This window comes from Pelobates fuscus, chromosome 13 (genome assembly GCF_036172605.1).
Source record: "Pelobates fuscus isolate aPelFus1 chromosome 13, aPelFus1.pri, whole genome shotgun sequence".
In the NCBI taxonomy this organism is placed as follows: domain Eukaryota; kingdom Metazoa; phylum Chordata; class Amphibia; order Anura; family Pelobatidae; genus Pelobates; species Pelobates fuscus.
The window spans coordinates 100,279,728-100,302,110 of NC_086329.1; the positions used below are offsets into that span (position 1 = coordinate 100,279,728).

Consider the following 22,383-nt stretch of genomic DNA (forward strand, 5'->3'; position numbering starts at 1 on the left):
CGATATTCTGTCTTCTGGTTCCCCTTACTCGGCTTGTCTCCTGACTATTCGTTGTGTGCTTAGCCCGGCCACTCTAAGGTCCGGTACTGCACCTTTTCTGTGTGTGTGTGTTAGCGTGTTTTGGTTCCCAGAATCGTGGCATAAATATTCATGAACAAACAGAATAATAATTCCTACATTAACAGCTTTTACTGCACTTGGGCTCACTGTGACTGTTAGATGGATGCGGAATTTAAAATAAAAATAAAAATAAAGAAAGCCTTTGAGCCAGTAAATTGTGTACAGTATTTCTCAATCTGCTCAAAAGAGCTTGCAATCTACACGCTCAATAGTATGTGCTGGGACTGAGTGATTGTTAAAGCAAAAAAAAAGTTTTCAATATATTTTAGATCCCATAGTGTGATATTACCATATATCCCTACATATCAAATGGACAAAGAGGGACACTTTATTTTTATGGGTTGTGGCCAGGGAGAGGCTGTTCTGAGAAATTTCAGGTGACTTACTTCTCATTAATGCAACTAAAATGTAATTTAGAGCAAGAACAATGATTTCTAAACACATTTATTGGAGTATAAAGACACACCAACAATATGGAGCTCCTAGAAAGAGGGACGTTAGGATAGAAAAGAGCGACAGAGGGATTTGAGGCTAAAATAGGGACTGTCCCTCCTAAATAGGGACCCTTGGGATGTATGTAATAAGAGCTTTAATATCCTTTTAGTTTGATAATGAGCTTGAAATCTGCTCTATGGTTTTAAATCAACCGTACAGAGCTTGCCGTCTACTCTAGATTATTAAAACGAGTGTAAAAAACTTGCCATTTTTGTCCCATCATCAAGCTGCTCTAAAGAGCTTACAATTCGTTCTCCACCTTTCAGTTGTGCTGCACAATTCGTCGAACATGCTCTGTGCCTTTCTAGTACTCTGGCTATGGTGGGTACACAAGGTTTGAGATAGGAATGCTGGGTCGCAGTACATGAACGCAGTATTAGTCTAGTGTCTCTCTTTTGGGTATAAAGACAGCTGGGCCCCATGATCATTTGGAGCCAGTTCTGCCAGTAACCCACCGCACTTGGCACATTTTGTCGTGAAGGGGAAGGGCGATCGTGTCCAGATTTAGTGTGTGTTTGTTATATAGCTGAGCAATACTCTCTTTCCAGTAGTATGCAGATTTCAAAGTCAGGTGCACTGATGCACACACAGAACCTCTTACGTTGCCATTTTATTAACCTTACGTGGTATCTCTGCTCGTTGCTGACCAAGGAACGCACTGTACAGGAAGATACTCACACAATGCAATTCTACATCACATCAAGCATTGTATTACTTTATTTAACCTCTAACTGCCAACATAGCTGTATGCACAGTCCCTTGTAGAAGCAAAGGGGTTAAACGATCCAGTACCCTGCCAAAAGGGTAGGGGTGAAATCCTTTGTAACTTCAGGCTTTTCGCACGCCTTGACTTCAACTCCCAAGATAGCGAGCCAAAAAACTGCTAATTCAGTGCTAAAGGTGGTGGAATGAGTAGGAAGATTCCTTTTGGTTTCTGTGGTGATTGCTCCTGTCTTAGAACTTTTCCCCAGAACTGTACGTTAGCCCATGCCCTCTGTTTGTCAAGGCTTTGTGGCCGCAGATCCCTATAGACACTGAGGGTAGGGATCGTTCTAAACCACAGACTAATCGATCATCCCTGCTCCGACACCCCTTTCCTCAAACCCTTCAGTTTGTTTTACAGCTAATGAATCAGCAGTTGGCATGCCATTAATTCACAGCCAAATATTAACTGCTCCCGAACACCTCTACCTTTCCCGTACCAGTCCACATACATTATAAATGACCTTGTTTCCCAGATGAACTCACTGCCCCCTCTCTCCCTTTGCCTATTCTGCCAGTGACATGCCATCTCGTCACCTCTGCCCTTTATTCATTCTTCTCATCCATCACTTGGCTCTTGGCAACCCTCTGTATGATGTGAGGAATGGACTGGAGGTAGGGGGGGCTGTCTGTGGGTTTTAGAAGACTGGTACTCTCCCCCTTCATCTTTTCTGAACTGCTTTATAGATATGTTGGCTCATGTTTGCTCCTTGGATGCCTGAGCTGTGTATAAGGAAGGATTTCCCACTGGGGGGAGAAAGGATAGCAAGGCATGAAGGCAGTGCAGCTCTGCGCTCTGTAATTCAAGCCTTTCCTTCTACTGGGATACTGCAATTCACCTCTGCATTGCCCTGCTGCAAAATCAACTACTCTGCAGCGAGAGATCCCAAACTTCTTACTTCTCCCCATCCTGATCCTGGAGCAACTACGGCTTTATACAGCCAGCCAAGAGACCAGTGAGTGACCCGTTTTTATAATTCTCCACTTTGTCCCATCTAACCTTGTGACCAACTAACAGCATGCAAAAAAAAAAATATAGATGTTTTACATTGCAATTGTATTCCCTTACTAGCAATCTCAGGTTTTAGACATTGTACTGAGCAGCCGATGGCATTATCTAGCATAAATGTAAATTATTCCTGTTTTTTTTCTGTTTGTAGCTGTAAGTCCGAATAGCTGACGGGCAGAATTCGTTTTTTTTTTTTTCCCTGACCAAGAAGGCTTGCAATCTAAATCGATGATGGTAATGAGCAGTCAGTGCTTATTAAATGTAAATATACTTTAGTTACAAGTGTGAGACATGGAGATTTAAGAAAGAAATTAGTGTTTATACAATTGTAAAATATGTCGGAAAATATTTAAGTTTTTAACTTTTTTTTTTTATTGCTTGTTGAGACTGGATTAGCCCAAAGCAATGATCTCTATAATAAGGTTATACCATTTAAACAAAATTGTATTTGTTTGCATTCGAGTATTTAAAAATTATTATTACGGTTACTTTTCCAGTGATATAAAATATTTGTTAAGGATGGAAGTCTTATTAAAGGGATTAATGAAATTCTATAGAGGTTTCTAGACTGTATCACTAATTGCTTCATTACAGTTTTTTTTCGGTACTCATCCATCTACATCTTGTCCTTGCGTTGTAATCCCTGTAGGGACGCTTTAGATAATCAATCCATTTTATTAGACTGGAGAAATATGTGTTTATGTTAATTATATACAGACTAATTTTACAACGTAATGGCCAAACTAACTGGTAGGAAATTAATTCGTTTTTTTATTTTTATTTTTTTAAATATGTCACGTAGCCATATTCTGCTTTGAAAACTGCACTTTAAAATGAAGAAGAGAAATACAGTTTAGTTTTTAGAAAATACATTTTATTTCAGTTAATTATTTGCTGAACTCTTTTTCACAAAACTTTTTCACATTAGTTAAACTTTTCGTTGACAAATTCTAAGCCAAAATAACCATTCAAAAAGGGACACTCCAGGCTCTCACACACGTTAGGTGCACTGTGAAGGTTAGGTTACAGTTAGTTATACTGAGAGGGTTTATATTATGAAAGGGACACTCCAGGCTCCCACACACGTTAGGTGCATTATGTAGGTTAGGTTACAGTTAGTTACACTGGGTGGGTTTATATTATTAAAGGGACACTCCAGGCTCCCACACACGTTAGATGCACTGTGTAGGTTAGATTACAGTTAGTTATACTGGGTGGGTTTATATTATTAAAGGGACGCTCCAGGCTTCCACACACGTTAGATGCACTGTGTAGGTTAGGTTACAGTTAGTTATACTGGGTGGGTTTATATTATTAAAGGGACACTCCAGGCTCCCATACACGTTCGGTGCACTGTGTAGGTTAGGTTACAGTTAGTTATACTGGGTGGGTTTATATTATTAAAGGGACAGTCCAGACTCCCACACACATTAGATGCACTGTGTAGGTTAGGTTACAGTTATACTGGGCGGGTTTATATTATTAAAGGGACACTCCAGGCTCCCACACACGTTAGATGCACTCTGTGGGTTAGGTTACAGTTAGTTATACTGGGTGGGTTTATATTATTAATGGGACACTCCAGGCTCCCACACACGTTAGGTGCACTGTGTAGGTTAGGTTACAGTTAGTTATACTGGGTGGGTTTATATTATTAAAGGGACACTCCAGGCTCCCATACACGTTCGGTGCACTGTGTAGGTTAGGTTACAGTTAGTTATACTGGGTGGGTTTATATTATTAAAGGGACAGTCCAGACTCCCACACACATTAGATGCACTGTGTAGGTTAGGTTACAGTTATACTGGGCGGGTTTATATTATTAAAGGGACACTCCAGGCTCCCACACACGTTAGATGCACTCTGTGGGTTAGGTTACAGTTAGTTATACTGGGTGGGTTTATATTATTAATGGGACACTCCAGGCTCCCACACACGTTAGGTGCACTGTGTAGGTTAGGTTACAGTTAGTTATACTGGGTGGGTTTATATTATTAAAGGGACACTCCAGGCTCCCACACACGTTAGGTGCACTGTGTAGGTTAGGTTACAGTTATACTGGGTGGGTTTATATTATTAAAGGGACACTCCAGGCTCCCACACACGTTAGATGCACTGTGTAGGTTAGATTACAGTTAGTTATACTGGGTGGGTTTATATTATTAAAAGGACACTCCAGGCTCTCATCCACGTTAGGTGCACTGTGTAGGTTAGGTTACAGTTAGTTATACTGGGTGGGTTTATATTATTAAAGGGACACTCCAGGCTCCCACACACGTTAGGTGCACTGTGTAGGTTAGGTTACAGTTAGTTATACTGGGTGGGTTTATATTATTAAAAGGACACTCCAGGCTTTCATCCACGTTAGGTGCACTGTGTAGGTTAGGTTACAGTTAGTTATATTGAGTGGGTTTATTATTAAAGAGACACTCCAGGCTCCCACACACGTTAGGTGCACTGTGTAGGTTAGGTTACAGTTAGTTATACTGGGTGGGTTTACATTATTAAAGGGGACACATGGTTTCTGCACAGAAGCTTGCTCTGAGTGAAGATTTTGCTAATGCATTTTTGACGATGGCCGGAATTGCCTGCTTAGTAAACACATTTCTCCGTCACAATGAATTCTTTATCATTCATGAAACCAATCTGTTTTCAGACTGTTGAAATGCAATAATGTCCTTGGCGTTAACACATTATCTGTCTGTCACTATAATTGCTATGGTTGTATCTGCTTTTCCATTTGAGCGTTTATACAGCTTGTGAGTTGGGAAAAGGTAACACTGATTGGTTTTGTGCATCAATCTGGCCTTGTTACCACAAATCTGCTTTTTGTTTAGATTAGGTTTTATACACGACCTATGTAACCTCATGGGCAAGGCCAACTCCAAGCTCCATGCATTCACATGGTTTATTTTCTTATAACCATGAAATTTATTAAGCACTTCTAACGTGCTCTACTATATATCAAACACGGTCAGATGAATTCCTTTTAGTTAATAAAAAAAAATGTTTTCTCGGACTGGCTCTTTAAGGATGTAGCACAGGAAAAATATAGTCCAAGTTTACTGGACTTGCCACGGATGTTCCTTGTTACCGTGTTACGTGCTTACAGCTATAAATGCTATTCAGTATCTATTTTGAATGTATCATGCTATTTCTCTTATTATATATAGGCTGTCCAATGGGCCAGTTTTTAAAAATTGTTGGGTATGGGTACTTTAAAGACTGACCTATAAATTCACCATGTTACACATACTCTTTCTGAAGGTTGTTTGACTTGAATTTCCTAACGTAAAGGAAGTATCCTCAGTTGTATATCATCACCATTGCTAAACCACTGCTCAATTCTCTGCTATCTAGAAGTTGACGGGACACTGTAGCTCATTGAGTTGGTCTGAGTGTAATGTCCCATGTCCCTTAACCCTGCAATGGTAATCATTGCAGTTTCTGAGAAACTGCAATAATTACCTCTGAGGGTTAACTCCTCCTCTAGTGGCTGTCTACGAGATGTTAATCCACCCCAGCATTCCCAAAAGTAAGGAGGTTGGGGGGATTGAATAAAAAAAAAAAAAATGGAGTGTGTTAATATATGTGTGTGTGTGTGTGTGTGTGTGTTTGTCAGTGAGTTAGTGTGTGTGTCTGTTAGTGAGTGAGTGTGTGTCTGTTAGCTAGTGTATGTGTGTCTGTCAGTGAGTGTGTATGTGTATTTAGAAGGCGGGGTGGGGGGTGGCGCGGGGGGAGGGATGCCTGAGTTTTGTCATGCCTAGGGCAGCACAAAACCAGGATACACCTGAGGGTGGAGAGTAGAGGGTCAACTGTGCAATTTCAGCTTCTGTTAGCTCAAGGAAGACAACCGATGGACCTTAGATAGGTTGTCAGATCCTTCTCAAATAGTATGACAGCTTACATAGGGAGGGCACAAGAAGCACTTCTGGCACCATAACTGCTTCAGCAGGTAGTGCTTAAAAGTTTAATCTCCCCTGGATGTCATGTTATCAGTAGCATTCGTAGAAATATCGATAAAAGATTGAAACGATACAGCATTTCTCACCATTATCTCTCCCTTCTTTTAAGAGTTTTATATGCAAAGTGTAAACTCTATCTACAGACTTTTTTTGCATTGTATTCAGCTTTGAACACTTGGCAGACACACAGATTATCGAGATTCTCACACAGATGCTGATATTTGTAAGCCCATTCATAGGTACAAACTGCTTGCCATACAGATAATTTAAGCATGACTATGTCAAATGAAAGGTCTTCCAATTTTTCCAAGTGGAGTTGGTGATCCCTCCCAAGTGGAGACATTTTTTGTTTTGCTGTGCACCCTACACTATATCTCCATACCTTGAAGGCCAAGGTTGGCCGGATAGGGCGGTTGAAATTGAATCTGGCATGCTGGTGTGCCAGTCATGCAAATGCATTGATTGGCCAGGGGTGGTGTTTGGCTCCACCCCCAGTCCACCTCCTTGGGATAAACAAAATTGACAATCTCAGCCAATCAAATCTGGCGGACCCACGCAACACTGGAATAAAGGTGCGTTAAATAAATTTTTAAAGGGAAAAAAGATTGGGGCAGCCACCTAAATAGTTAGCTTAACACCATGCTGTCAGGAATACACATTTGATGTGCTTTCATATAGAAGTGAGTTTTCAATGATTTTGTGAAGGAATGAAGACTGGGTGAGTGTCTAACAGAAAATGGAAGGGAGTTCCACAGGAACGGTGCTCTGGAGAAGTCTTAAAGGTGAGCATCAGAGGTGGGAGTACGGACAGAGAATTAACACAGGTCTTCAGCAAATCATCATGGCCTAGACAGGACATACTTGTGTATTAGGGAGGTTAGGTAGGTAGGTTGGAGCAGTATTATATAAAATGTGTACGTAAGTACCAGAATTTTAAATTGAGCCCTATATCTTACGGGAAGCCAATGTAGTTACTGACAATGGAGGGAGGCAGGGGAGGTGCGGGCCAACAGGAGGTTGAGCCTTGCCACCTAATTTATTATAGACTGTAATGGGGCAAGCTGGGAACACGTAAGACCACTAAGAAACAGATTGCAGTAATCAAGGCGAGAGAGGATAGGGGCATGGGCCAGCCCCTTAGCCGAGTTCTGCGTTAAATAGGTGTGGAGACACACTATGTTTTGAGATGGAAGCAGTAGGATTTGGTGATCAACTAGACATAAGTCGTGAAGGAGACCCTGGAGTTGAAGAGAACACACAGGCAGCGAGCCTGCTAAGTAGAGGTGATGGTAGTGTCATTGACTTGGAAGGAGTCAGAAACTGGAGGAAACGTGGGATACTTGAGGAAGGAAAGACAAGAAGTTCTGTTTTGGACAGGTTAGGTTTAAGGAAGTGAGCAGCCATCCAGTTAGACATAGCAGAGAGACAGTCTGAGACACGAATCAAGAGGGACGTTGAGAGATCAGTAGAGGATAGATTTGCATGTCATCTGTATAGAAATGGTAGTGGAAGCCAAAAAAACTGATAAGTTTACCCATATCACATGTGCAAATAATGCTCTAATTAAAAAGGGAGGGATGCTAGGGTTGCCATATTTTGTTGATATCTCGCTGTTGGTTCTTCCAATGAGTTAATATAAACTACCTTTCTGAGCAAATTATATAATGAGAAAGCTCGGGGAAAATTGTTTTCGCAATGCAATTGGGGGCTGCAGTACAAATCCTATGTGTTAATTTTTTCATGCTTAAAGAGTTTTGGGACCCTATAGCTGAATGTGTGGCCTTATAGCTCAGGATCTTTTTGACCTTCATCTGCTCTGCTCTGCATGCCCGCTTCCAGACTCCTCGCTGAGTCCCGGAGTCAGCCAGCAGCGGAAACAATAATAGAGATGCACAGGAAACATGATAGAATGTGACATTAGCTCTGGGTTTCCATTGCTGCACTTCTTTCACTTCTGGTTGAGCCTCACTGAGGAGACCGGGACAGGCAGGAAAAAGATCAGCTTGGTAGCAGAGGAGTCTGACAACGTGCTGGCCAGAGGCAAGCTGTCTGACTGCTGTCCTACAGAAGGCTTGCTGAAACAGTGGCTGGTTGCCTGCCTTTCCATCAACCAACCTCCAAGGTACAGAGCAATTTTTTTTTTTTTTTTTTTTTAATTGTGTCTGTGTATGCCTATATGTACCTGTCAGTGCCTATCTGTCTGTGTATGTATGTGTTGGTGCAAGTCTATGTGTATCTATGTGTGTCTGTAGGTAACTGTGATTGTGCCAAGAAACTACATGCTAAGCAGTGGAATTAGGGATGAGCACAGGTAGGGGTTTAGGAAGGGGTCACTAAATTATTTTTGGGCTCAAGCCTCAGGTGTTTTTTGCCCCTAGCAACACCCCAGATAGAGATTGCTCCCCCTTTTATTATGTCTGTATCTATATATGATAAAGTTGCTGAAGGAGACTCCGTTCCAAGTTTATGAAAACGGGCTAGATTTATTCAGCCCTGTTAAAAATGTAATTGTGACTAAATTCAACATGATGAAAGAATAATTTCTGAATAGGTTTTGGGTCCTTAAACAGATGTTCCTAAACCTTCATATAGTCCTAAATATATTGATATTTGTTTATGTGGGTGAAACTGTTTACCTTTATTAATGGCTGTGACACAGGAACCACTTTGAAGTGCTAATTCTCTAATAAAATACAGTGTGTTGTGACATTTATATCTCTTGAGAAAGGTGTGTTTTGCGCCGAAACTCGCGTCGAGTTAACAGAACTCCAGAGCACTATTCACTGATGTGCACTTAGTTTGTTTCACAGTGTGGCTAGGTTGTTTGGCTATTTCAGCTTTAGGAAAGGGCTCCTTAGTGGGTACTGAGAGCTGTCTCGAAGCAGTTCAAGGGCGTTATTAGTTTATCTAGCATTAAGATGTATTCATAATCTATCTAAATTTATTAGGAGTCATAGGCAGAGTACATATTGACATTTTGTTTATCTATCTTAGCGCTACCGTATCGTTACTCCTTTTTCTAAGTATCCATCTAATTATGCCATGGCTCAAGCGGTTTATTTAGCTTGGATATCTGTTATATAACTGCATCTATACTTACTTTCTGCCTACTAACCCATGAGTAAATTGATTACTTAATTTCAACCTCTCCTAAGCAAGAGCTCTTAAATAATACTTTGTAACAATCTATCTGATATATTGTGGCAACGTTGCCTAGACACAGAGTCTCCAGTTTTCTGACACTCCTCTTCTATGTGATCTAAATGTATTAACTAGTTCTTTACTGGCCTTATATCTAACAGTGGTTAATCCCCCTTTTTGATGTTGAAGAATATCTGCTGTTACAATATTTTCTGCCCACTAGCCACACTAGTTTGTTCACGTTTGCAGACACATTTTTTCCTTTTTAATATTAACTAATAAAGTTCTATGTTTTTATCCTAATGAAGTGGATTTTACCCATTTATAGTAATCTCGTAGTGAAACTCCCACTCTGCTTGGTTTCTCTAACTATTTTTGCTTCTATATTGATCAGTAAGGGTTACCCCCTGTTTGAGATTACTTCAGTAACCATTTGTGAGGCTCCAACATATGATTCATTTTTTTGTGACAGATTTATATTAACATTTACGTACTTGCAAAACTTACTAAAATCAGATGTGTTTTTGTATTCAGCACAAAGAGGAATACAATTTCCTGGCACTCAGTGGGGATAGGGGCATAAAAATGGCTTCCTTCAGTCTGCCAAAACCTGTATGTACAACCTAAAACATATTTAATCTCGTCCAGGGTGTATCATTTTACTTAAACATTTAAAAGTTACAAAAGTGTTATTTTGCAAAGTGTCAATTTAGATTTCATTTATGGTTCCCCTTCAGAACTTTTTCAGTGTGTTCTTGTGCAACGACAAAGGCGTCTCTGAGAGGAAATTTCTCTCAATTAGGAATGAATAGAATCTTTCCCCATCTCGGAGCCGAACATTTTTCATTTCTGTACAGCCCAAGGAAGGAGTATAGCTCGCATTCAATGCAGTCTATAAATTTCAGGCTGTTTTCCCTATTTCGTGGTCGGGCTGCGGCTGGTCGATGAATCACTTTGCTGACTACACATGGCATGTTTGAATTGGAGTTTAAACTGTTATTAGGGGTACGGGAAAATTGCAAGAATCTGCAAATGGTTTAGAGGTGATGAGGGAACCAAGAATAGAAACGCAATATTGAAAAGGCCTGACCGCCATTTAATGTCTGGAGATCTAATGTTCCACTTGACTTCACCGCCATTTATTTCACTTTCCTAAAGAAAGGTTGTAGATGTCTTCTGGCCGGCAGAAATGGCAAGGTGTCTCATCTTCTTTATAAAAATAAATGTAATTCCGTGGTCCGGTAGAATATTAGGAAATAAAGGCAACATGAGGATACAAGAGTTTTTATTAAATGGACACTGCTTACACTCCTTCCATAGGTGTGGTTCAAGAAACTCAGTAAAAGCTTAAGTGGATACTATAGGCACCAAAACCACTTTAACTTAATGATGCCCCTGTAGTCTCACTGCTTAATTCTGTCATTTAGGAGTTAAAACAATGTTTTTATACAACCCTAGTTACACCTCCCTGCCTGTTACTTACACAGCATTCCTAAACACTTCCCGAAATTGAACCTAGACATTCCATGTTCCTTTATTGCAAATTCTGTTTAATCTAGTATTTATTTTCTCCTGTTCTGTCAATCGCCTCCTAGATCCTGCAGGAGAATCCTGTGTCTGGTTAAAGTTCAAGTTTACAGAGCAGGGGGATAAAAACTTCTAAAGCAAGTTAACATCTGATTGAAAATTAAACTTGTTTTTTACATGCAGACTGGTCATTGCTGCCGCCCAGGAGTAGTGGGAGTTTGAGCGCAGGACTTAGCTTTGTGTGTCTGCAATGTTATATACATGAGGTCTTTCAAAGCATTGGAAACATTTACATATATATATATATTTCAATTGTGCTGATTCTGCACTACTGTTTCCAATTAATCCTGTCCCAGATAACTCGTTCATGAATATTACTCACACAAGCAGTTTTGGATTTTCCTTGTAATTGTGGTCAGTTTTTTTTTATTTTTTCTTGGCATAACCCTTTAGGAAATGAGTCTGAATCAGTTGCCAAAAATTAACGCAATAATCTCCTCTGTGCCAGAGACAAAAGGCGGGATCAAATATTAATTTTCATTATTCGTTTTCGCACCCACAGAGCTATTCACTAAATGTAAATTGCTGGAAATTCAAAGTCAATTTAAATTTTAGGCCAAAGTGACAGAAATTAAAACATTACTGACCAGGAGAATTTATCCAGATTAGCTGTTTAAGCCTAAAATGTGAAAATCATTGCTTTAAAGGAACACTGTATGGTCAGGAACAAATAACTTGTCTTATTTCCAGCGCTGGTGTTGGCTCTGCCCCCGAACCGCCTTGGCTGACATCATCACAATTGACCATATCGAGCCAATCACATAGGAAAGCATTGGCTTGACTGAGATGGTCAATTCTGATTATCTCAGCCAAGGAGGCGGGGGCGCACCTAAAGACTGCTCTGACCAATCAGCAACTCATAGAGATGCATTGAAACAATGTATATCTATGGAGAAAGTTCAGTGTCTCCATGCAGAAGGTGGAGACACTGAATGGCAGTCACACTGTGCAGCACTGACCCAGGAAGCATCTCTAGTAGCCATCTGAGGAGTGGCTACTGGAGGTATCTCTAGGCTGTAATGTAAACACTGCCTGTGACGGAGCTCCTGTACTCTAACCGAGTACCTCGTCCCAGTTCGCTTCCTAGTCATTTGTCCGGATCCTGGAGCACTTCAACCCTAGTCACTGAGGCTTGACTGAGGTTTCTCTGGTGCCTTTCCACCCAACCAGGTTGCAGCTCTCCTTACATTTAGTTGGTAACCAGGATCAGCAGGACAAGAGAGCACACAAAATATTTAAAAATATACAAACACCATGCACCTATAATGGTCACAGGGTGACATAAACAGAGGAGCAATTTAGGAACCTTTGTAAAATGTCCTGCTCCCAGTAATGGTGATTACCGTTCACAGCAAAAAGCCTGCAGGGACAGGGTACGGGGACAATAAGCTGTAGTTGTTCTGGTGACTATAGTATCCCTTTAATTACTAACATGGTTTTACACTAAACTCTGGATTGTAGAATTCAAAATTTTGTCAAACATCTGATTTGGAGAAATTCTTCAACTACACAATAGCCGCAGCATGGCTACTATGAGTCTTAATTTATGTAAAGTTGCTAGAATTCAGAATTTAGCAACTAATTCTGTAATCTTTGAAATACAAATCACAAATAATTAGGCTAAATTAGCTTATTTGAAAAATAATTCTCCAACTTGTCTATAGTTGAGATTGATTTCTTAACTCTAAGGTTACTCATAAAAGCAGAAACCTAAAATTTGCAATAATATTAACATATAGTCATGACTGCAGTCAAAGACTGCAGATTTTGAAACCTTTTCTAACCCTGCTATTTTTCTATACATGACCTCAAATAATCTGTGATTCACTTGTCAATTCTGCACAATTCGCAGTTCAGTAAATTTGAACTTGCTTTGGAGTTTTAGGGCTACAATATATGTTGTTGCTTGGACTTTGTTGCTGTTTTATTACATCATTAGATGAATTGCAAATCATTTTACTGTGTTACTAGATTAAACACAATTTCTATTATTCATGCATACATTATTCTCACTGTGCTCCCTTTCACATCTCATAAATAAGTGATTCTGACTCTTGATGCTTGGCTGCTGCCAACCACGTTTGCCAAAAGATACCTACCTTCAAGAGTGCCAGTTCCAAGACTGTATCCTGGCATCAAGCCATCGTCTTGCAGTGATTTCTGATCACACCCTTGTCTCTTTAATTTAATTGTTTTCTCACAAACCAAGCTTCCCTCAATGCAGATAATGTCTTCACACAGGCACCAAATGAACAAATTCTGTTCAAGATTGGCATCTCTGATGGTTGAGAGAGGGCACCACACCAATGTTGGTGGCTGAAAGCGAGCACTGCCTTTGTGGGTGAGAGAGGACTCTCTGGTCGGTTGGTGAAACAAGAAATCTCTGTTCTCAGTTGTTAGACTAAAGACTTGGTGGTGGTGTGGGGAAATCCACCTTTGCTGTTTGTGGAGAGAGGGCATACCTGATGGTGGCTGAAAGAGGACGCTCTTGTGGGTGGTTGAGTGTGATACCTGTGTTGAGAAAGAACAACACTTTGCGGGGTGTGTACAAGAGTCTAAGCATTTTCAGCTGTATGGCAGCTTTGTATTTGCTTGGCAAATCAGGATACAAGTTTTTTCATTAATTAAAAACCGTAATGAAGCTACTTGTACAATAATCCTGAATCTACCACCACTGAACCCATTCAATACCATATTTATACAAGCCTGTAGGAAGTTGTCAACTGTTTACTTATACAAATGACCTGGTACCATTGACAAAATTATGTTCTTGTTTAAGTATCATACTGTATATTAGAATCATTTTTTTCCCCACTAATTTACCAATAAAAAATAAAACTAACTATTCATTTAAAGAAAAGCTCATTTCTAATCGGTCCTTTCAAACCTCTGCATCACTCATCCAATGTAAAATGATTTCAAAAAAATGAATTCAAATATTGCAGACGTGCTAATATCCACTGACTTAAATGATTTAAAGGCTGTTTTTATTAGAGGAGTTGGCAATCTTTGGCAGCCGTTGGTCATTTTGATGGGATTTATTATGGGTTCAAAAGCGTCACAGTCATACCATTTTGGTAGATCTGAAATTCCACCCACTTTTGGCAGTACACAAAAAGGAAACCACTTGATGAATTGTTAAGAACACAAATTATGCCTCATCAGGACTTCAATGCAAGTTCTATTACTGCCACGTTGCTTTGGAAAGAAATAGTCTCCCTCTCTGAACAAAAAGACTGTTTCAAATCCCCTTTTTTTTGTACTGATGGAGTAGTGTTTGGTGAGTCTTTGACTTGCAGTCCTTAGTACTTGATTCCGGATATATACGTTGTGGGTTGTTACAGTTGGCATCATACTGAAGTAGAATTTTAATGGAGACTCTAGACCCATAATGTCCACCATGATTTGAGCTTGAATTCATTTTGTGATTTGTTCCCTGGTAAGGTCTAGATGGACAGCTAAACCGTTTGCTGGTGTCAATCTTTGTTGAGTATGTGGTATGCAGACAATCACAGCCCAGGAAGTGTAGTTTAACCTCCATAATGTCTGTACAGTGCTTGACTGTTTCTAGGTCTTACCAAGGGCTGTACCTAATAACTGAGTTTCTGTTGTTCCTAATACAGCTAATCCAGTGAATGGAATAAGAACTTTGCCATGGTCACATTTCCACTCCACATTCCATTAGAATATAATTCCAAGCACCATCACCACTACAACTACATGTAGTAGTTATGGTGCAGGAGTGCCTTGGCACCTCCATTGTAGACAAACTGTTTTTGAATCATTTGACTTCTTACCGGTGATCCCCCGGGCGCCATACTGCAGGGCTTAGCTCAAACACATAACGTCCGTCTTTCCATTGGCTGTGGAGGTGGGGAGTAGATGGCTCCAGCCATCTTTGACCCATACATGGATATGGAAAATGTTGTTCTAGTCCGGAGTCTACACCACCCCATGGGATCTGGGCCAGGTCTATGTTCAAACTGTGTAAAAATCAAAGTACAGAGTCACAGCGTGTTCCCCAAATAGATACCAAAAACATTCAAACACCCGTGTGGTAACCTCTCTATCCACACTAAAAATCACAGAAAATCATATACATACAATGGGTGGAATGATTCGGTTCAGGGTAAAAGATGGTGGTATTGAGGTAGATGAGGTAACTGTGGAGATAAAAGTGTATAAGCACCTAGTGCAATATATATGCAATATATATAATTCAGTACTCACAAGGAGGGAGCCAATTGGAAATGGCTCAGTCCAGACGCCTGTGGGATAGTTAGAAGGGATCCCACTCCCTTCCAAAGTGCAGGTGGTGCTCCGCAAATCTCAAAAAGGAATGTCCACACCAATATAGAATTGGGGACTAAGTCCTTTTATTGATAAAGTGGATATACAACAATATAAAATGAAATAAAAACAACAAACTTGATAAAATCCACTAAAATCGTGATGCAGAACGTCCCAATATATCTAACTAGTAATAATATGAGCAGAATATAGGGTAAAAGATGTTATAAGAAATTACATATTTCGAAATCTGCATTGAGGCCGTTGGGTATGAGGGTATTGAAGTTAAAAATAAATCTCATCTCTTCTTTACCCAGTTTATTAATGTAGTTGCCTCCCCTCCAGTCCTTTTTAACTAATTTTATTGCACAAAAGAGTAGTCCTATGGGGTCCTGGTTATGTTGGGTTTTAAAATGTTGAGAAACAGAATGCGTTTCCAGACCTTTTTTGATATTGCGGACATGTTCCGCAATCCGTACATTTAGGGGCCGTATGGTTCTTCCTATATAAAGGAGATTGCAGGGACATTTTAGGACGTAAATAATTCCCTTCGAATGGCATGTGAGGTGATCTTTAATTTTGTACGATCGACCTATTATTGCACTTATATCTATAAGGTGTCTTTTTCTGTTTTTAGTGGCTCTACATGGTAGGCACTCTCCACACCCGTAAAACCCTATCAAGTTGTTAATAAAGTGCTTAGGTATTGTAGTTTCTAAATTACTTCTAACCAGCGCATTTTTCAGGTTGCTAGTGCCTCTAAAAATCATTCTTGGTTTGGGAGGTAAAATATCCTTAAGTATGGGGTCGTCTTTTAGAATGTGCCAGTGTTTGTTGATGACTTTTTGTACTTTTCTGGTGTTTCCATTATATTTGCTAATAAAAGAAACTTCATTGCAATTGTGTGTAACTGTTTTAGGTTTATATTTCTATGTTCAAACTGTATTCCTTGATATGTGTGAGTTGTGCTTGAATTAGAGGTGCACACGCCTAATGTTTATGATGATGGATTTTGGCCACTCCATGTGTGACATGGTGGCCATTCTATTCTTCATATGTGCACAATGTTTTTGCATGAGTTTAACTGCAGAAAGTCTGTGCATTGTGTCAGACATGTATTTTTGTAGTTCCAAGGAATGGAGCTTCATGATGCTGCATTAACATCTCGAGCAGGATGACATGATCTCACAGATGTGAGTAGACGCTTTCCTCAACCCCTTAAGGACCAAACTTCTGGAATAAAAGGGAATCATGACATGTGTCCTTAAGGGATTAAAGGGTATTTGTAATTCCAGGTACAACTTACAGAGCATTGTCACAGGTTTGTGGTGCAGGCAAGTGTCCATGTGGGCGAGATGCTCTGTCCTTCTAACCATCCAAGTGGCTGTTCTGACACCCTGAGGAGACCTTGGGGGAACGCTAAATACACAGCCACCACAGAATTCAGAGGACCCGCCAGAGAAGCGAACTGGTGGATGGACAAGGTTTGCCTTCCTTCCTCTGCATGCTGCAGGGGCCTGCGAACCCAGAGAAGGAACAGCGCGCCTATCACCAACAGCGTGCCGCCGAGAAGTGGGAGAAGTAACCGGTGACTTGGAGGTAAGTAAATCGCATCCCTCACTCCCGGGACGCCGAAAAACATGTGGTGTCCAGGGAGGTGAGCTGAAACCTCCCGGTGCGCCGTGGCAACCATTGAATTCTATGTATACATATTCACATTTCTAAATTGGGGGAAAAAACTATTTAAAAATAGGTCTGTCTTCTACCTATCAGTCAATTATTCGGGAACTATGCCAAAGAACTGACTGACAAGGGAAGGGACCTCCCACAGACAGAGGAGATGTCCCATAGACAGTCCTTCTGCTCTCTGAGTAGCAGCCACAGTACATGCCCTGTGATTGCTACGGTAACTCCCTAGCTAACGCGGCTAGCGCAGGCCTGGGTGCATAGGAACGGAGGGCCTGACGTCAAGCAAGTGACTGAAGCTAGTATGTGCGTCACACACACAGAATTAAGCATCCACAACCAATACAAATCAATGAAGAATGCAGGCGAATCGCAAAGTCCGAGAAACCTAGCACTCCCTCTGTGAGCACATGGTAGCACAGTCCCTGATAGATTGCTTTTACGCATAATGGAGAGAACTCCAAAGGTGAGCTTAAATGGACATTCCAGGTTTTAACACAATCTGATTGGTTTTGACCTGATATTCCTGCAGTAATTTTCTTCATGTTCAAATCTCGTCTGTTTTGCCTAAAAAAAATAAAAAATACAAAATTGATTTTGCAACATAACCCCATCCCAGCCATAGCTCCTCTTTTTACAAAATGCTTTCCTAAATGGAACGCATCCAGTGTAGCTCAGCCAATAAGAGGTGAGCGTGAGCGGAGTCACTAACTTGGCTCTGTCCCACAGCCAATCATTATCCTCTACTTATCTGTATATCATTTAAAAGCTGGGTTAAGGGGGAAGGTAGCAGATGATAAGAGCACAGTGATCGGTTATAGTCATGGCGACATTGACGCACACTGATCTCTTATTGACTGATTATATACATTGTCTGCACGTCCAGAAAGGAAAAGGCTTTGTAAAAACAGAGGCAAGGCAAATTGGGTGTGGATATGTTACAAAAGCAGCAAAACATTAGTTTAAAAAAAAATTAATTAGAAAATACTGCATTAATTTAAGCCAATATCAAGTGCACTTAAATTGTACTGGTGCCCGTATTGTCCCTTTAAGTATTGCATATTCGATGTAAGAGAAAAAATAAAATAAAATGCAGTTTATTTAATTGCGGACTATCCTGCGAAACCTTGCATAATCTCAAAGCAATTATTGGAATTTAGATCAGCACACTCAATATTTGAAAACCATACAGCTAAAACAAAATGTATTATGTCTACTCACTTACAATTAAGCTGTAATAATCAATTTAATCAAATCCTATTTTTTTTTTCAGAAAATTAAAAATTAAAAAATATAGTTCCGATGCACTTTTTTTTATAAATTTTTTTTTTTCATTTCCTAAAATACTTTCAAGGAGAGAAAAAAAAAAAGCAGTTGATTGTTTTTTTGTTTTTTTTTCGTTTTTAAACTCAATCTGTTTATCAATGGCCTTAGATTAACAAAAAAAAAAGAATTGGCTACAAATTTTTACAGCCTTGGTTTGAAAGGTACAAAAGCAAACTCTTATAAGGACGAGTCTTTCTCCAATGAATTCTCTCCAAGAATGTGTCTTTGTTACAACCAGTATTTGAGGCCCAACCCGGGATATAAATGTAGATTAAAAGCCGGTTCACAGTGAAAGTAGTATGTAAGGACTCTGCATCGTGAACGGAATCTTAAAGGACCAGCCTCGTCTTCTTTTGTTTCTTCCTAGATCAGCAGGCTATTGACAACCTCCGTTTTCATTGTAGAGCAGCCAAACGTCTCTGTCCTAAATCCATTCACCCCACGGGTTGGGACTGTGGGAATATGAGCGTGAAAACTAGATTTCAAAGAGAACTTCAGAGACCTTTTGGGTTTCATGGGGCTTGCATTGAATATAGGGAATAGAGCTGTGTATGCAGGCCGACCCACTCACGTTCAGCTGAAGCCCAGCAAATGTAGGCAACTAGGCTGACTTTCAAAAAGAGAATGCTAGAACAATGGTCCTGTTCAAAGACAAGCAGTTGTAATATCAGGTGGTCCAATATATGAAGAATAATAATTCCTCTTTCAGATAATTCCTCTTGTTTTTCTTGAAGTGGTTGGTTGTTTTTCAAAGAATGTAATAAGTCAATCACTGACCAAGATCCAGATTTTGAACATTGGGTAGATGCAGTATTGTATGTTGTAACAGAGCTCCCTGTACCCTGGCTGGGTACCTCCATAAAAAAAAAAGTAATTATCACAGGCAGGAAAAATACACTTTTTATACATACACTGTAACTTTATATTCAGAATCAGCACACTTTAAATATAAACATAACCAAAAATCACACAAATCCCTCCAGTGGATAAAAAGTTAGACGGAAAACCGTTCCATAGATTTGGGCTGTGCGGTCGGTCTATTTCAGGCAGAAAAATGACTAAGTCCCATACGAATGCATGAACGAGGCCGTTAGTGCATTTGGCTCAGTATAACAGTGAGTCCGAACGGGACTTAGTCTCTGCGGCTTCAAACTCAGTGTAGGAGAAGGTAAGGGTCAGCGGTGTTCGTTGAAATGTGTAGCCGGTTTCAGTTCCATGAATTTGGCTACACACACCGCTGACCACGTTCGGTTTAAAACATATGCACGAACTGCTGCCCCCCAGCGGTCGGCAATTTACCTACAGCAGGCTCCCAGCCTGGGAGGTAAATTGTCTGCACGCTTCCACTTCTGGGTGGTCCGCCTGGGTGGTCCGCCTGTGTGGTACTTGGTTCAGTAAGCCCCATTTACTGAACCAAGTGTAAAGAAGCCATGAATAAAGTATTTTAACCAAGTCTGGGGACACTTGGGGGACAGGCTTAAAGGAGGAGTGTCCCAAACAAGTCTGGGGACACCGTCTTAAAGGGGCATTGTCCCAATTTTCCCTATGCCCCAAAAATGTGCTTAAAGGGCCAGCACCAGTCCCATAAAAGTCCATAAGCCCCAATATGCTCACAGACTGTTCTTAAAGGGCCATACACACCAGGGCCATAGTCATGAGAAAGGAGGCTGGCAATAAGGCTTCTCCATAATACAGGGAAGCAGGGCAATTTGTCACTTAAAGAGACTGTTACAAAAGGCATTTTGTAACCTACCCCAAAATAAAACATATCCCCATAAAATCACATCCCCCTGATCCGTATGCACAACATATCTAAAAATCACCCAGATCAGAGCAGGGGTTTAGAAATTCCATGGAAGTCCTTCATTTGACCGACCGCACGCATGGCCCCATGCCCACAACCGTTCCATGAAATCAGTGCTAACAGTTGGTCAAGTTCGGTAGTCTTTTACAGGTATCCCTGCAGGGTCCATAGTCTGTGGGCAGGAGGCTGGCAGGCAGGCTTTTCCAGGAGCTTCTGGCAAACTCGGGTAAAAAAGGGAGTTTGCCACATATGTCTTATTTTCAAAATTGTTGACTTAACAATTCCAAACACAGCATCACATTGCGAAGGATGGTTTTTAATGAGAATTACATTATTTTTCCAACAGATGAACATGAAGCTGGGCCTGCAGTTATTACTCTTTGACCTCTTGGTTCATACAGCATGTGGTTTTATCTTCGGCACAGAAAGAAATTTAGGTACAGTATACTGTCCACTTGGCTTTTCTTGATCTAGCTAATCTTGTCCTATATCACTAAATTATTTATAAAGGTTTCAGTTTAAAAAAAGAAGAGCTAATTTGTCACCAATACAGTAATCGACCCTGTACACAAATAATGTCAATAGTCTTTTTTTGCTTCATATTCTGCATTATCTCATACAGAAGATCATAAAACCTTGAAAGTGAAGATAAGAAATTCCACCACTTCTGCTGTGTTGGCTGGTACTCTCAACTTACCGTGCCACATCACCTATAAGACTCCACTAGAATCAACCAATGTTGGTCGCCAGGCTGTCTTGGCCTCCCCTCGAGTGAAATGGAGCTTCATCTCTAATGGAAAGGAAGTAGAGATCTTGGTGGCTCGGGGACACAAAGTAAAAATCAGTGAGGGGTACAGATTTCGTGCCAGTCTGTCGCACTATTCCAAGTCAGCAGATGACCTTACTCTGGTCTTGAATGAGCTGAGGACCAATGACTCTGGAATTTATCGATGCCATGTGCAGTACGGCATTGAAGATGACCACGACAAGGTAGAGGTGAAAGTTAAAGGTAATGGACACTAAAAAGCAGCAAAAATATTTAGAGGTGGAGTCATCTTAATATATAGTAGGTTCTTACCTACAGTTTTTGCGTTTATTATTTATTTTTAACGTCAGGTGGAAAAAATTAGATTATGTCATTGATGTAATCCATGTTATAATTATGGCTCCGCAGATGTAATCATATATAAGTGGGCCTAATTACTGCACATTAACCCTAACCCACATTAATTTTTTCATTCACCATTTACATGTAATGACTCTCAATCATAAGTATATAGTGTGTGTGTGTGTGTGTGTGTGTGCCAGCCTTAGGCACTACAACTTCTTTGTGCTTCAGCCATCCAACAAGCTGTCTATCCCTACTAGTATTTATGCACGTAAGGTACTATATATTAATACCCATGTTCTAACATTCTCTGCTCGCCTCATTTCCCAGGGGTCGTGTTCCTGTATCGGGAGGGTGTCAACCGCTATGCATACAATTTCTTTAAGGCACAGGAAGCCTGTGCCAAGATTAAGGCCCACATAGCCACGGCAGATCAGCTCCTGGCCGCCTATTACAGCGGATACGAGCAGTGTGATGCTGGCTGGATCGCTGACCAAACTGTCAGGTGGGATACCTTTTTGGGTTTTATCTCTAAAATCCAACACAATGTAGACTATATAATGTTCTGTGCTTTCCAGGTACCCAATTCAAAAACCAAGAGAGGGCTGCTTTGGTGACATGGATGGTTACCCTGGAGTGAGGAATTATGGCATCCTGGACCCAGATGACCTGTATGATGTTTACTGTTATGTGGAAGAACTCAATGGTAATCTCATTACTGTAAATACAGATGTAGCTTTTTTATGTTTTACCAATGAAAATCACTTAATCTCAATATAGCTACAGAGTTGGTACATTCTTGTCTCCGTCCTGCATGCTTCCCCTCACTGGCTTCTCTGCTCAGTCTGTCTCTGTCTTGTCTGTCTTGCTCTCAGTTACTGCTCTGCTCTGTCTGTCTTGCTCTCAGTTACTGCTCTGCTCTGTCTGTCTTGGCACAGTTACTTCTCTGCTCTGTCTGTCTCTGTCTTGACACAGTTACTTCTCTGCTCTGTCTGTCTCTGTCTTGACACAGTTACTTCTCTGCTCTGTCTGTCTCTGTCTTGGCACAGTTACTTCTCTGCTCAGGCTGTTTCTGTCTTGGCACAGTTCC

The 22,383-nt window shown here is 40.6% G+C and overlaps 1 protein-coding gene across 2 annotated transcripts in view; it reads left to right on the top strand.

Annotated features, from left to right (window-relative positions):
- Positions 1 to 2,059: 2,059 nt before the first annotated feature.
- The window catches only part of BCAN (brevican), a 53,746-nt gene continuing 33,422 nt past the window's right edge, over positions 2,060 to 22,383 (top strand). For both annotated transcript variants that reach the window (XM_063440276.1, XM_063440277.1), the window contains exons 1-5: positions 2,060 to 2,333; positions 20,532 to 20,622; positions 20,808 to 21,194; positions 21,624 to 21,798; positions 21,872 to 21,999. In XM_063440276.1, coding sequence (XP_063296346.1) covers positions 20,532 to 20,622; positions 20,808 to 21,194; positions 21,624 to 21,798; positions 21,872 to 21,999 — 781 coding nt within the window. In that variant the 5' untranslated portion in view covers positions 2,060 to 2,333. The remainder of the gene's footprint in view (positions 2,334 to 20,531; positions 20,623 to 20,807; positions 21,195 to 21,623; positions 21,799 to 21,871; positions 22,000 to 22,383) is intronic.